Source organism: Prionailurus bengalensis, chromosome A3, assembly GCF_016509475.1.
Source record: "Prionailurus bengalensis isolate Pbe53 chromosome A3, Fcat_Pben_1.1_paternal_pri, whole genome shotgun sequence".
NCBI lineage: Eukaryota > Metazoa > Chordata > Mammalia > Carnivora > Felidae > Prionailurus > Prionailurus bengalensis.
Genome location: NC_057354.1, coordinates 79,208,562 through 79,224,555, shown reverse-complemented (window position 1 = coordinate 79,224,555; position 15,994 = coordinate 79,208,562). Strand labels below are relative to the sequence as shown.

Sequence of the window (15,994 nt, the reverse complement as noted above, 5' to 3'; positions counted from 1 at the left end):
AAGCAACATTTCCTCAGTAAAAAAAATTAAGTAGAAGGTATAGGTCAACAAATCTCTGAAATTATGACATAACTAGGCCAACAGACTGGAGTAGTAAATTTTGATATAGCAAATAGCTTTTTTTTGGTAATAGAGTTTGACCTGTATGGTAATACTAAAACATTTTTCAAATATAGCAAAGATAATTTTCTAAAATTCAGGAAGATACAAATACTAATAGGTTTTCCAGTAATGTTTGTATTAGCCTCTAAGTAAATAAAGTTGATTGAAATGTGTATGTTGCAAAATTATCATAAGGACAAACACTATATTTTGTTTTCAAACCTTACCTGTTTTGGAAAGTGCATCTTGACCAACTGGAGTTTCCTGAAATTCTCCCTGCATGTCAAGAAGTGACGATTTGATATATGTGGCTAAGGTTTCCACAGGACTCTCTCCAGCAGCCATTAGGGGATTATATTGGTTGTCAACAGGTGAGCTGCCACTGCTCCTCAGTTCATCAAACCTTTTTGCACACTGTAATGACATTAAGGAAGGAAATGTGGGTCTTTTGTAACTAAAAATAAGATTATTTTCTTGCCTTCTATTTGACAATACTTTTCTATAATCATTTTTTACGAGTGAATACTAATCTGCTGGGTAATACCTAGAAAATTAGCACACATTTCAATACACAAAAGCTTCTGACTTTTTTTTTTTTAAGAATTCAGGGTAGAACTTTTTTTTAATACACTTTAACCCAATGGCATAATATGTTTATGCTGTTATAGGAAAATGAAGAATGTCTTTATAAACCATATTTCTCTGTGGTCTGTTTTTATTATCAGTTGACAATTTTAATAATTTAGTTAAAAACTTGGTCATTATTTTTACATTAAGTGAGTTCCCGCCAGGAATGAGACCAAATTTTAAACTTCAATGGAAAGCAAACCAAAAAGAATCTAATTCGTGACACTAGATTTTCTTTATTAAAATAATGAAGACTTTGTTCTTACCAACACTGAGGTTCACCTTGCACAAAATACAGTAGTAATACGTCATGGCCACATATTTGGGCATAGTTTGTTCTAGCACAGTATTTTCCCCTTAACCCATCAGTTACTCAAGAAATCAACTTAGAAGGTCCAGATCAGCAATTGAAGAGGAAAAAAAAAAAAAAAAGAAGTAAAATTTAATAGATTAGAAAATATCGGAAGTGCATTAAGCATACTAGGCTAAGTACTCCTTCGTGGAAATGTCATTTCTATGTGTGTCTTAGGTCACAGCATAAAATGCCTTCCTTAATGCGGATCTTGGTCAAACAACACTGCCATAGCATCCATTTTTAAATCTGCACCAACATCAACACGGATGACAAATTCCATACCAGACCAAGTAATCTGGGAGGTGCAAAAGGAGAAAAATATATATACAATGTATATGTCTATATATTAAATGAATAAAGCATTGGGCATGGCATCACTCATTTATTACACAAATATTATCAAATACCCACTAGATATTAAGCACTATTTTCAGTAAAGATTGTTTATACGGTTACTATTACATGAAACGCCTGTTCAAGGCTTAGTCTTTTGAAAAGTAAAAAATTTTTTTAAAAAACACACTTAAAAAATATGTATGCATAGACGGACATATGCAGTCAATATGCTATGTCTTTAAACAAAGTCTTAAATAAAAATAATTAATATGATATATGAAAAACCAAATATTTTTTTATATGAAGACTGAAAAAGGTTGTGATGAATGTCTGGACAAATAAAGGAAAACAAATGTTATAACATCATTAGAAAAATGTACAGATTCATATACATGTATAGGATAAAAAAGATAAATGGTTTTACTGAATTCATTTCTCCTACAAAATGAATTTAGTTTTTGTAACACGGAGAAGGTGATAGGTAGGCTTTTATTTTTTGTAAATTTTTAAAAAATTTTTTTTTTAACATTTATTTACTTTTGAGACAGAGAGAGACAGAGCATGAACGGGGGAGGGTCAGAGAGAGAGAGGGAGACACAGAATCTGAAACAGGCTCCAGGCTCTGAGCTGTCAGCACAGAGCCTGACGCGGGGCTCGAACTCACGAGCCGTGAGATCATGACCTGAGCCAAAGTCGGACACTTAACCGACTGAGCCACCCAGGTGCCCCATAGGCTTTTAAATAAAACACAAGTTCCTGGGGTACCTGGCTGGCTCAGTCAGAGGAGGATGCAACTCTTGATCTCAGGGTTGTGAGTTCAAGCCCCACGTTGGGTGTAGAGATTACTTGAAAATAAAATCTTAAAAAAAAAAAAAAAACCACACAGGTTTTTTGGATATCCTTTAGGTAAAGTTCATAGCTATAATGTAGATTTATCTTATTTAATAAAGTTTACAGCAATTTCTAATACTTAATAAGAATATTATGAATTCTGAATATCTGAAATAAACACATGATTGCTTAAACAAAGAAGTAAACCATAAATAATTTAAATTATATTGTTAAATATTCTTCGTGTTTAAGCAAAAATTACATGATATCTATATACAAAAGAATGAGACTGTACCCCTTACCTATACCACACACAAAAATTAGCTCAAAATAGATTAAAGACTAAATATAAGTGCAAAGACTAAATATAAGCGCTAACACTATAAAACTCTTATGAGAAAATAACCTTGGACTAAGTGATGGTTTCTTAGCTATGACACTAAAAGCACAAGCAACAAAGAAAAAGCAGAAAAACCAGACCTCCTCAAAATTTAAACTTTGTGTTTCAAAGGACACCATCAAGAAAATGAAAAGGCAACATACACAATAGCAGAAAATATTTGCAAATCATATTATTTGACAACGGACTTGCATCTAGAATATATTAAGAACTCTTACTACTCAATAATAAAAAGATAACCTAATTTAAAAAATGGGCAAAGGATCTAAATAGACATTCCTCTAGAGAAGAGCTATAAATGGCCCACAAGCACATGACAGGATACTGATCATCATTAGCCATCAGGAAAATGAAAATCAAAATCATAATAAAAGAAAAAAGAAAAAAATCGTAATGAATTATTACTTCATACCCCTAAGGGGCTGTATTCAAAAAGACAGATAATAAAAGTGTTGACAAGGATATGAAGAAATTGGAACTGACATTACTGGTGGGAATGTAAAATGGTGCACTTTGGAAAAATTAGACACATTATTTCATCTTTAAAAACATAAAAACTCCTTTTTTCTTTTTTTTTTTTTTTTGAGAGAGAGTGTACAAGTGAGTGAGGGGCAGAGAGAGAGAGAGTGTGAGAGAGAGAGAGAGAGAGAGAGAGAGAGAGAAGCAGGGCTCACCAGCTCATGTTCTACCCAAGGTGGGGCTTGTGTTCACCCGAAGTGGGACTCAAGCTCACCAGTAGCAAAGGGGGGCTCATGCTCACCCAAGTGGGGCATGAGCTCACCTGATAGGGGACTCAAACTCACGAACTGCTAGATCATGACCTGAGCTGAAGTCAGATGCTTAACGACTGAGCCACCCAGGCCCCTGATACATAAAAACTCTTAATTTATCCTTTCTCCACTTTCAAAATACCAACACGATCATTGTCAAAATGGAAAAAAAAAACACGATAATCCAGGAAATTAAATAACAGAATATTAAGGAAAGGTAAAAAATATTTTTTTGTCTACCAGATATTAAAAAAATATTGAAAATAAATGAACATAGAACTGTCAGTAGGATTAGATAGAGATCAACAGATTAGAATAGTAAGTCCAGAGATTTGAAGGTGGAATTTCAAATCAGTAATAAAGAATGAAATATTCAATAAATGTGGAGACAATTAACTATTCATTAGAAAAAAAAGTTAAAACTAAAATAAACTCCATGTGGAGTCAAGATTTAAAAGTAGAAAATAAAAGTAGTCAGGAAAATATAGGTGACTACGTATTTATTATACGGCTTCAGGTGAGGATTTTCTTTTTGTTTTCCTCTTTTATTTATTTTAAGAGACAGAGAAAGTGTATGTCTGTGAGCTGGGGAGAGAAAGAAAGAAAGAGAGAGAGAGAGAAAGAATCCCAAGCAGGCCCCATGCTGTCAGTGCCAGAGCCCAACAGGGGGCAACAATCCCATGAACCATGAGATCATGGCTTGAGCTGAAACCAAGAGTAGGATGCTTAACTGACTAATCCACCCAGATGCCCGCAAGAAGGATTTTCTAAACAGGACAAAAAAGGCAGATATTAAAGTAAAGATTCACAGATTTTACATTAAACATTTTAAACTTGTAAACATTTGTATATGAGACTACCAATAATAACCTAATAGGCTGGTAACAAACAAAAAAATAACTAGATCAAGGGTTAATATATTTAATACATAGAAAATCATTATTTAAAACTACTAACAAAACAAATTCACAAATAGAAAAAGGACATAGAATTAAATATAAAATGTTCAACCTCTTTAGGATTTAAAGTAAAATAAAACTGAAACAAGTTAACATTTATTAAAAACATATATAATTGATGGAGCACCTGGGTGGTTCAGTCAGTTGGGTGTCCAAATCTTGATTTCTGCTCAGGTCACAATCTCGTGGTTCGTGGGTCTGAGCCTCACCTTGGGCTCTGCACTGACAGCACGGAGACTGCTTGGGATTCTCATTCTCCCTCTCTGTGCCCCTCCCCCACTTGCATGTGAATGTGCTCTCTCTCAAAATAAATAAATAAACTTAAAAAAAAAAAAAAATATATATATATATATATTATATAAATAAGAATTTTGGGGGTGCCTGGGTGGCTCAGTCACTTAAGCATCCAACTTCAGCTCAGGTCATGATCTCATGGTTCGTGGGTTCAAGCCCTGTGTCTGGCTCTGTGCTGACAGCTCAGAGCCTAGAGCCTGCTTCAGATTCTGTGTCTACATCTCTTTCTTTGCCCTTCCCTCACTTGTGCTCTCTCTCTCTCAAAAATAAATAAACAGGGGCGCCTGGGTGGCTTGGTCAGTTAAGCGTCCAACTTCAGCTCAGGTCATGATCTCACGGTCCATGAGTTCGAGCCCCACATCAGGCTCTGTGCTGACAGCTCAGAGCCTGGAGCCTGTTTCAGATTCTGTGTCTCCCTCTCTCTCTGCCCCTCCCCTGTTCATGCTCTGTCTCTGTCTCAAAAATAAACAAACATTAAAATAAACAAACAAACAAACAAACAAACATTTTTTTTAAATGAGAATTTTGAGGGGCGCCTGAGTGGCTCAGTTGTTTAAGCATCCAACTTCGGCTTAGGTCATGATCTCACGTTTCGTGAGTTTGAGCCCGGCGTTGGGCTCTGTGCTGACAGCTCTGAGCCTGGAGCCTGCTTCAGATTCTGTGTCTCCCTCTTTCTGCCCCTCCACCGCTTGCACTCTGTCTCTCGCTCTGTCTCAAAAATAAACATCCAAAAAATTTTTTTTAAAAATGGGAATTTTGAAAAGACATATACGCATAAATAATATGTGACATAGAAAGTGCAGGGATCAAGTATTCAGCTATGTTGATTGGAATATAACACGGATTGCCCTTCTAGAGGGCAATATGTAACAAAAGCCTTAAGAAAAGAATAACATATTTCTAACTATGTTAGATAGCCTAGGGACTAAAGGGACAAAAGGGACTGGTTTAATAAATTATTATAGCTCATAGCTCAAATGCTGCAGAAGTCTATTAACTGATATATAAAGATGATTACGATATGCTGAATGAAAAAGCAAGCAGCCAAACAATACATTTGTTGTACACCCACCTGAAGAATTTTTCTGTATATAGAAAAGTATCTGGAAGGATATAATCAAGGTGTTAACAACTTACTTTAGATAGGGCCAGATTTATCATTCTGATTTTTCACTTATTTCCTTTGTGCTTGTGTGTGTTCTTTAAGGACATGTTTTGTTTAGTAATAAAAAAGTTACTAAAAAATTAACACTACTGGGGCACCTGGGTGGCTCAGGTTATGATCTCACAGCTCGTTGAGTTCGAGCCTCATGTCGGGCTCTGTGCTGAGAGCTCAGAGCCTAGAGCCTGCTTCTGATTCTGTGTCTCCCTCTCTCTCTGCCCCTCCCCTGCTCGCATGCTCTATCTCTCAAAAATAAATAAACATTAAACAAAAATTTAAAAACACATTAACACTACTTAGGTGTGCCTGGGTGGCTCATTCAGCTGAGTGTCTGACTCTGGATTTCAACTCAGGTCATTATCTCATGGTTTGTGGGTTTAAACCCTGCATAGGGCTCTGTGCTGGCAGCGGGGAGCCTGCTTCAGATTCTGTTTCCCTATCTCTCTACCCCTTCCTTGCCCTCTCTCTTTCTCTCTCTCAAAAATAAGTGAACATTAAAAAAATTAACACTACTTAAAAATAATCTGATTCACGTTTAGTTGTATTTTAGTTAAAATAATTCAACAATTCAGTGAATTTGAATACACAGGAATATTATATGATATCACAGAGTTATTGTTAATTTTCTTGGGTTTGACTATGGTACCACGGTTATAAAATAATGTCATATTTTTTAAATGTTTCTTTCAGAGGCAGAGAGCATAAGCGTAGGAGGGGCAGAGAGAGAGGGACAGAGATTCCAAATAAGCTCCATGCTGCTAGTGCAGAGCCCGATGTGGGGCTGCATGCAATGAACCATGAGACATGATCCGAGCGGAAATCAAAAGTCGGATGCTGAACAGACTGAGCCACCCAGGTGTCCCATGTCTATTTTTAAGGAAATGTATTTTTAAGGAAATGTAGTCTATGGGGTAAAGTGTCACAGTGCCTGAAGCTTACTATTAAATATCACAGAAAAAAATTACATAAAGGGATCAAGCAATTAGGACATATATATTAGAATAGAGGGGTGTAGTACTATTCTTTCAACTTTTCTATATGTTTGAAGATATTCACAATAAAAAGTTAGAACAGTAGTTGACTTCACAGGTTTGTCCCATTTTAAAAGTTAACATGTCTCAAAACTTAACCAGAAGGTTTGAAAAGTATAAATTAGGGAATGACACTATACACTAAAAAATAAATTCCTGGGCACCTGGTGGCTCAGTTGATTGAGTGTCTGACTTCAGGTCAGGTCATGATCTCACAGTGCATGAGTTCAAGCCCCGCATTGGGCTCTCTGTTGTCAGCACAGAGCCCACTTCAGATTCTCTGTCCCCCTCTCCCTCTGCCCTTCCTCCACTGATTCTCTCTCTCAATCTCTCTTAGAATAAATAAACATAAAAAATAAATAAACTTCCTTATCATTTCACAAAGACCTATAACATAACTGAGGGCAAGTAATTTCTTGTGGGTACTGGTTTTCTCGGCTGCAAAAGAAGATGGTGGAACTTGGTTCATTCACTGATTCCACAAGTATTTATTGAGTGTATATGACAGAGCAGGGCAATGGTGAATACGCTTAAAATTTATTGGGGAAAATCACTAATGTCATTTTTACTTTTAGAGAACTCTGAGATGATTCACCTACTTTAGGATTCCTATTAACAGCAGAAATTCTGAGGTCAATGTTTCTCAAACTAGGGTTCATGGATAAATTACTAGAAATCAAAGAGTTCTCTATAAGAATGTTTAGATTTTAAGTTTTGATTCTAAGCATTAAATAAAATCATCTAAATCATCAGGATAACAGAGTATTTCAGTGCCTATTTGCTTTTCTGTTTATAATTAAGTTGTACTAAGAAATACTTCAATTGTCTAAGGTAAATTTTTTTTAAGTTTATTTATTTATTTTGAGAGAGACAGAGAGAGTGTGAGTGGGGGAGGGGCAGCAGGAGAGGGAGAGAGAGAGAATCCCTGGCAGGCTCTGCAGTATCAGTGCCCAATGTGGGGCTTGAACTCACGAACCATGAGAATCATCAAGTCAGATGCTTAACCAACTGAGCCACCCAGGCACCCCATCTAAGGTTAATTTTTAAAAGGATAAGATAGGGAAGGGACTTGATAGAGGAGGGAGGCAGTGGTGTCAGGGGAAGGCTAGTAATGTCATGGTGCAATGTAAGTCTTCATAGGAGGTTAAAGAGAGAAAAGAGGAGGAAGGATGAAGTCTTTGAAAGGTACAAGGCAATATAAGCTAAATGCAAAATATTTTGTGCCATGACAGATCACACAATATTTGCCTTGTAATCAGCAATTCAATTTCAGCAAAACACTATTACTTTACCACATTAGGTAACCATTATTATTTTAATTTTTTTAATTTTTTTAAAGGTTTCTTTACTTATCTTGAGAGAGAGAGAGAGAGAGAGAGAGACAGAGAGAGAGAACACAAGCGTGAGAGGAGAAGGGGCAGAGAGAGAGAATCCCAAGAAGGCTCAGCCCTGGATACAGGGCTTGAACCCACATACTGTGAGATCATGACCTGAGCTGAAGTCGGGAGTCTACCAACTGAGCCACCCAGGGGACCCTATTTTTTTTATTTTTAGAGACAAAGAGCATGAGCAGGGGAGAGGGGCAGAGGGAGAGAGAGAAAATACCAAGCACGCTCCATGCTCAGGGTGGAGCCTGATGAGGGGTTGGATCCACAACCCTGGAATCACGACCTGAGCCAAAATCAAGCTGGATGCTCAACCAGCTGGGCCACCAAGGCACCCCTAGCTAACCATTTTAGTTTGAATTGTGTTGTTTTTAGTTCTCACTTGTGTCTATAATATGCAAATTTGGTTTATGGGTGTATAGGTGTGTTTACAACTAGTATTATTAGTGGACATTTTATTTACATTATAATAAAAATAATTTAAGGGGCACCTGGGTGGCTCAGTCTGTTAAGCATCCGACTCTTGATTTTGATTCACATCCTGATGTTACTGTTTGTGAGATTAAGCTCCATGTCAGGCTCTGTGCTGATGGTGTGGAGCCTGCTTGGGATTCTCTCTCTCCTTTTCTCTCTGCCCCTCCCCTGCTCATGCTCTCTCAGAATAAAGAAAATAAACATTAAAAAAATAATTTAAGTCAACATTGGGAGTTCTCAACGTTTTCCTTTAAAAAGACCTGTCCATCACTCAAATTTGAGAAGCATAGCATTAGGGATTTAATAACATATGACTTGATTTACAAAAATTTTATCTACCCATAATTTTCCAGTAACAGTTTTGTTACTTAAATTTAGGTACTTTGTGAACTTTCAGTTGTTACATAAACAATTGGTTGAATTTAAACATACCAGGTGGGTTAATGTACCAGGTGTTTGGGTAATGTACATAAATAATAATTTATGCAGTTTGTATCTAGTCAAATCATATCATATGCACATTCAGTATTCACACATATGTATATGTAAAATTCAAATGTTTTTCTCTTAGTAGCCATTTCTTTCTTTTTTTTAAATTTTTGTTTGTTTTTTTAATTTACATCCAAGTTAGCATATAGTACAACAATGATTTCAGGAGTAGCGTTTCTTCTTTTTTTAAGTTTATGTATTTATTTATGTATGTATTTATTTATTTAAAGGCTTTAATGTCTATTTATTTTGAGAGACAGAGCTCGTGCATGAGTGGGGGAGGAGCAGAGAGAGGAAAACACAGAATCAGAAGCAGGCTCCAGGCTCCGAGCTGTCTGCACAGAGCCTGACACGGAGCTCGAACTAACAAACTGTGAGATCATTACCCAAGCTGAAGTCAGACACTTAACCGACTGAGCCACTCAGGCACCCCGAGTTTATTTATTTTTGAGAGAGAGTGAGAGAGAGTGAGTGAGCAAGCTGATGTGTGAGCAGGGGAGGGGCAGAAAGAGGGGGACAGAGGATATGAAGCAAGCTCTGCACTGTCAGTGCTGTGGAGCCCCACATGGGGCTTAAACTCATGAACCAGGCTCAAACTCACAAACCAGGCTCAAACTCACCAACTGTGAGATCATGACCTGAGGCAAAATCAAGAGTCAGATGCTTAACTGACTGTGCCCCACTAGCTGTTTCTTTAAATTGGTCACTTTTTCTGATTTTTCCAGGAGCTATCTAGAGGATGGTTATTTACCTCTTTGGGTGTTAACCCAGGCACAAGCCTTGCCACAGTTTCCCAGTTGATGGTCTGATGGATTCCAATTAATGGATAAAGGATCATGTCCAACACCATTTGGTTGTTATTGTTCAAGAAATTGTTGTTCTCTGAATATCCACGACTCATCTTTTGGAACTAGAAATAAAGACAAATAGATTTATTTACATATGAAATCCAAGTGTTTTTAGGACATTATAAATCAGTTACAATTTATTCCTAAGAATTATATGCTACCTATAAAGGAAGAATAAAAGTGACCTAAAATACACATGGAATATATGTCTTAAATCTCTTCAAATATTATAGCATTTCAATATTATGGATTGGTGGATGGACAGATGGATAAATTATGTGATAAAAAAGTATAATAAAATATTAATGGTAGTAGAAGTGGTGGGTATGTATACAGGTGTTCACTATAACATTCTTTTGACTTTGCTATATGTTTAAAATTTTTCATAATAAAACACTGGGGGGGAAAGTTGAATACAATATATCTTCCTTAAAAAAAATCCATAAGTGTGCCTTATTTGTACATTGATTGGCAATTCACAGATGGTGGAGTTTAACTGTAAAAAAAAAACCAAATAAAACACAAACACACACAAACAAAAAAATAAAGCTCATTAAAAGAATTATAATTTCATTCTAGTCCTAAGCAATATTTCCTTTATTCTTTTGTGAGTAAATGTCCATCCTACAAACAATGAAGACTGAGTATATTTAAATTTTACTAATGTAATCAAATGAAATTTAAAAACAAGTTAATCTGACACGATAGGATAAGCATAATCATTGTTATTATGCTATGTGATTATTAGTTATAAATTGTGGGAAGATTATAGCAACAATTGTATTTAGTATTATTTCTAGAAATTTGAGTTTTTGGAGTGTTCTTCCTTGTCTTCAGGAAAAACAGGACAATTGGCCTGATAAGGCTTAATCCTTACACACATCCAAACACACCCTGCCACTCAAATATAAAAAGCACCTACACGCACGTACGCAGTCACTCCTGCCCCGTGGAGGCTTCCCTTGCTTCTTCACCTGGCTCCCCACCCATCTGTCCTCCCATCGCATCCTCTAATTCAGTCCAGGAGCCCTTGAATGACATGTCCAGTGACCAAGGGAGTCCAAGATCTTCAAGCAATAGAATCACCAAGAAAAAGGGCTCTAGAAAGCTTCCCAAATAAATGTAGTTCAATAAACATTTAGTGAGATTCAACTATGTGCCAAGCATTGTGGATACAAAAATAAATATGGCATGGTCCCTATCCTCAAGGAATTTATGGTCTGGTGAGGGATATTAGCAGACAAACAGGTAATTTTAATATCATTTGCTGAGAACCAAAGCACAGGGGAGCCATGGAGGAGCAGAGGAAGAACACACATAATAATTGTTATTTATTGAGTACAACTGAGTGTACTTTATTTGAGTGTACTGATCCACTTACACTCAGACTTCCTTCAGTACAATACTGGACTATAAATGTATTTGCTCTTCCTTATGATTTTCTTTTTTTAATGTTTATTTATTTTTGCAACAGAGAGAGACAGAGCGTGAGCAGAGAGAGAGAGAGGGAGACACAGAATCAAGAGCAGGCTCCAGGCTCCAAGCTGTCAGCACAGAGCCTGACGCAGGGCCTGAACTCACAAACTGCAAGATCATGACCTGAGCTGAAGTCAGACACTTAACCAACTGAGCCACCCAAACGTCCCAGCTGACCTTACGATTTTCTTAATAACATTTTCTTCTCTTTAGTTTTCTTTATTGTGAGAATACAGTATATTATATACAAAATACGTGTTAATAGACTATGTTATCAGTAAGGTTTGTGGTCAACAGTACGCTATTAGTGCTTAAGTTGTGAGGGAGTTGAAAGTTAACATGAGTATTTTCGACTGAAGGTGGTCAACACTCCAACCCCTGCATTTTCAAGGGCTAACTGCAGTTTAATAATTGTAAAACACTTCTTTGAGCCCAGGTGAACATAGATTTTACAAAGCTTTATTGTTCTCCACTTGTATGCCTAGCACATCGTCACTTTTCATACCACACAATTTGAAATGTATGTTAGAATATAGAGTATTTCATTATAATTTGTTTGGACCTCAGTAGAAAACAGTCTAATCCACAATTCAGGGCAAGGATTTGGGTGCTTTTTTTTTTCTTCACTTTCAAAAATATTCATTTAAAAGTTCTAAAATATTTATTGTGGCCTGCAAAGTGCTGGCACTTGTTAGCTAATTAAAAATACTGTCCATATCAAACACTTAAAATTTTTTGTATATATTTCACATGTAATATTCATTTATAATATACACGATATTCTCATAAATTCTCTTGGAACAGCTGTCATAGTGCACTACATTCTGGAAAGAAAAGTACAGACTTATCAAAAACTGGCAATAAGAAAAAACTTGAAGTTCAAATTACACTACTACTAAATCTAGTCCCATTCATGATAAATTATTATTATTTTTTTTTTTTAACGTTTATTTATTTTTGAGACAGCGAGAGACAGAGCATGAACAGGGGAGGGTCAGAGAGAGGGAGACACAGAATATGAAGCAGGCTCCAGGCTCTGAGCTGTCAGCACAGAGCCCCACGCGGGGCTAGAACTCACGGACCGCAAGATCATGACCTGAGCCAAAGTCGGCCGCCTAACCCACTGAGCCACCCAGGCGCCCCAATAAATTATTTTTTTAATGTTAATTAATGCTTAAGGTCAAACGTGTTATTTACCAGAAATAAACATTCTATTTAATGCACTACACTTTTTAAGAACTCTTCGTGTCCTACTCCCCCCACCCCATTCCACAATCTTGGTTTATTTAAATGTTTTAATAAAACTAATCTAATTAATTAAGACCAAATGGAAGTCCACCACTGGCATCTGATTTTTTTTTTTTCCCCCGAATAGAAAAAGGCTTTTGTAGACAAAGCCTTTTTCCTTAGGTAGAGGAAAGACGCTAAACGAAGGGGCCGGTAGGGTAGGTAGGTCAAAGGCCTTTGGCGTAACTGAGATCGGGAGAGAACAGAGTCTTCCTGCTCCAGGGGAGAAGCCTTGTGTCCACGCTTCCTGACCACAAATGAGAACCGAGGCAGTTGGCTTTCACCGTGAACGAAAAAATCACATCTGCAACCCAGGATAAATAGATCAAAGCCGTGCAAACCTTGGGCGCAGACCTCACTGCGAGGAGCGTCCTCAGAGTTCCCCAGCCTTTGGTGTCCCCGCCTTTCCCGTAGGGGTAGAAACTCCCCGGGCGTGGAGCGGGTTGGGGACTGACAAAGGCGCCGGGCAGGGGGGCAAGGCTGAGGGAAGATGCTGGCAGATACAGGGCGCGGCCCGGCGGACGGACACCAGGGTTCCCTCTGCTGGTGGTGCGGCAGGGACAGGCAGCAGGGACCTGGGGCTGGGAAGGCCGGCGGGCTGCAGGCTGGGCGTGGGGACGGACGTTCGGGGGCGCTTGGGCGAACGGGACCCCGGCCCGGACGGGCGGAGGAGGAGGCCGCGGGATGAAGCCGCTGACTGCCAACGGTACCGCCCCTTGCCGCACTTCCCGCCCCCCCCCCCACCCCCGCCGGCACCCCAGGTCCCTCGACGTCTCGCTCACCTGCTCGGGGCCGTGGTGGCCCTCACTACGCCTTTGTCACCTGCAGCGGCCGGCACAGACTGTCCTCGCGCCATTAAGCTCCAGCTACCCGGCCCGCAAGCATGGCCCCGGTACTCACACGCATCGCCCCTCCTGCTCGCAGTACCGCCGGCCCCCACGCCGTCCAACCAATCACAGGCCAGCGCTACAGCGGCGGAACCAATGAACAACTAGCTCCTGCAGGGCTGGGACGGGTGGCCAGAGAAGCGGCTGCAGCTAGCGGCCGCAGCCCAGTGCCTTTGCCTTTCCCTTCCCCCTCTCGCTTTCACTCCTGGGCTTGTCGCAGTGCAGCGTCTTCACCCCCCAGCGTCTTGTTTCTTAGCAACCAGATCCTCCCGACCGGATCTTAAGTGACCAACTCTTGACTCTAGAGGAAATAGGAACAAGGGAGATAAAAGAACTCGGATCAACCATGGATGAAATAGTTGGCGGTATAGGTCACTTTGGTATAGGTGCTTAGGTTAGGTAGAATGGTAAAGTTGTATCATTTAGAAGGACACAAGAAGTATCTTGGGTGAAGCGTTGTCATTATTATCAGGAGGCATCTCTTGAAAAACGTAAATAGCTCTGGGTTAGAAATTCATTCACATTGATAGGTTCCACATGTGTTACTGTGGTAACTACTATTACTGGGAAACAAGTAAGGTATATAAGTCTCAGTCTTGTAGGGTAAATACTACTATGTGTCAATTACTTTTTTTAATTTTATTTTTTAAATTTCAATCCAAATTAGCATATAGTGCAACAATGATTTCAGGAGCAGATTCCTTAATGCCCCTTAACCATTTAGCCCACCCCCCCCTCCCATAACCCCTCCAGTAACCCTGTTTGTTCTCCATATTTAAGAGTCTCTTAATGTTTTGTCCCCCTCCTTGTTTTTTATTATTTTTGCTTCCCTTCCCTTATGTTCATCTGTTCTGTGTCTTAAAGTCCTCATATGAGTGAAATCATATGATATTTGTCTTTCTCTGACTAATTTCGCTTAGCATAATACCCTCTAGTTCCATCCACGTAGTTACAAATGACAAGATTTCATTCTTTTTGCTTGCTGAGTAATACTCCGTTGTATATATATACCACCTCTTCTTTATCCATTCATCCATTGATGGACAGTATCATGACCTGAGCCCAAGCCAGAGGCCTAACCAACGAAGCCACTCAGGTGCTTCCATGTGAATTACTTTTAATTTTCACTCACAATGTGTCTAGTCTGAGGACTAAAACTAAATGTTAGAAAGGACAGGAAAAATAAAGCTCTATTCAAATGGGCAAATTACTATAATGAGATCTGATGATTGAGTGGCTGTCAGTTTTTTTCTAATTGTATCAACTCTGACTTTTTGCTATTTTTACTATTAAATCTTTTACTATATTTATTCCACAGAGACACGGAAGTTAGGCAAGCTCTGTATTTAATTAGGTAAATACTTTTTTTAATGTTTATTTTAGAGAGAGAGAGAGAGAGAGAGAGCGTGCGCCTGAGCGGGGGAGAGGCAGAGAGAGAGGGAGACACAGAATCCAAATCCGAAGCAGGCTCCAGTCTCTGAGTAGCCAGCACAGATCCTGACACGGGGCTCAAACTCAAGAACTGTGAGATCATGACCTGATCCGAAGTGGGACGCTTAACCGACTGAGCCACCCAGGTGCGCCTAGTTAGGTAAATTCTTAAAGAGAAGCTGTTTGCTTCTCTTACTTGCCCTTGACTTTCTTTCTCCTAGTCCTGAACTCAGTTGTGATGGTGGTGAGCCAGTTTAAACCATGAGGATTAGAAAGACTCATGAGAGGGGCGCCTGGGTGGCTCAGTCAGTTGTGTCTGACTCTTGATTTCAGCTCAGGTCATGATCTCATGGTTTGTGGGTTTAGGCCCGCATCAGGCTCAGCACTGAGTGTGGAGCTTGCTTGGGATTTTCTCTCTCCCTCCCTGTCTCTCTGCCCCTCATGCAAGCGTGCTCTCTCTCTCTCTCAAAATAAATAAACTTTAAAAAGTAAATGTTACTTTAAAAATAAAAAAAGGACTCATGAGATTTTTTAGAGCAGTAACATAGAAGGCACCTTGGCCTTGAATTTAATTACCTTGTGAAGAGAAGCTGCCTAACAGGCCCTAGACTGTTATATGAGAAAAAGTATTTATCTTTCTTTAGCTACTGTTGTTTTTTTGGTCTGTTACAGAAGCTTAGAGTAGTCCCTAAAAGGGAAAACTTGGTCCCTGAAAGGGGTGTGCTATAATTACAAAGATCTAAGCTATATATGGCATTGGCAGGTAGAAGCACATTGCAGGCTGGAAGGCTGGTGACTCCGAGTGTATTGGGAAGTGTCACTTGTGTTAACTTGAAAGGTAGATTATCAA

General features: G+C 38.8%; 1 protein-coding gene across 6 annotated transcripts in view; it reads right to left on the bottom strand.

Annotated features, from left to right (window-relative positions):
* Positions 1 to 13,745, bottom strand: part of SANBR (SANT and BTB domain regulator of CSR) — a 71,481-nt gene extending 57,736 nt beyond the window's left edge. For 4 of the 6 annotated variants that reach the window (XR_006300980.1, XR_006300981.1, XM_043603454.1 and 1 more), the window contains exons 1-3: positions 13,609 to 13,745; positions 9,967 to 10,125; positions 330 to 516 (exon numbers count right to left, since the gene is read on the bottom strand). Coding sequence is in view for 2 of the 6 variants with exons in the window: in XM_043603454.1 (XP_043459389.1) it covers positions 330 to 516; positions 9,967 to 10,116 (337 nt within the window). In the remaining 4 variants the exon portion in view is untranslated. Of the gene's footprint in view, positions 1 to 329; positions 517 to 9,966; positions 10,126 to 13,608 lie in introns of those variants that run through there. The other 2 variants (XM_043603457.1, XM_043603456.1) reach the window with 1 other exon arrangement.
* Between the last annotated feature and the right edge of the window lie 2,249 nt (positions 13,746 to 15,994).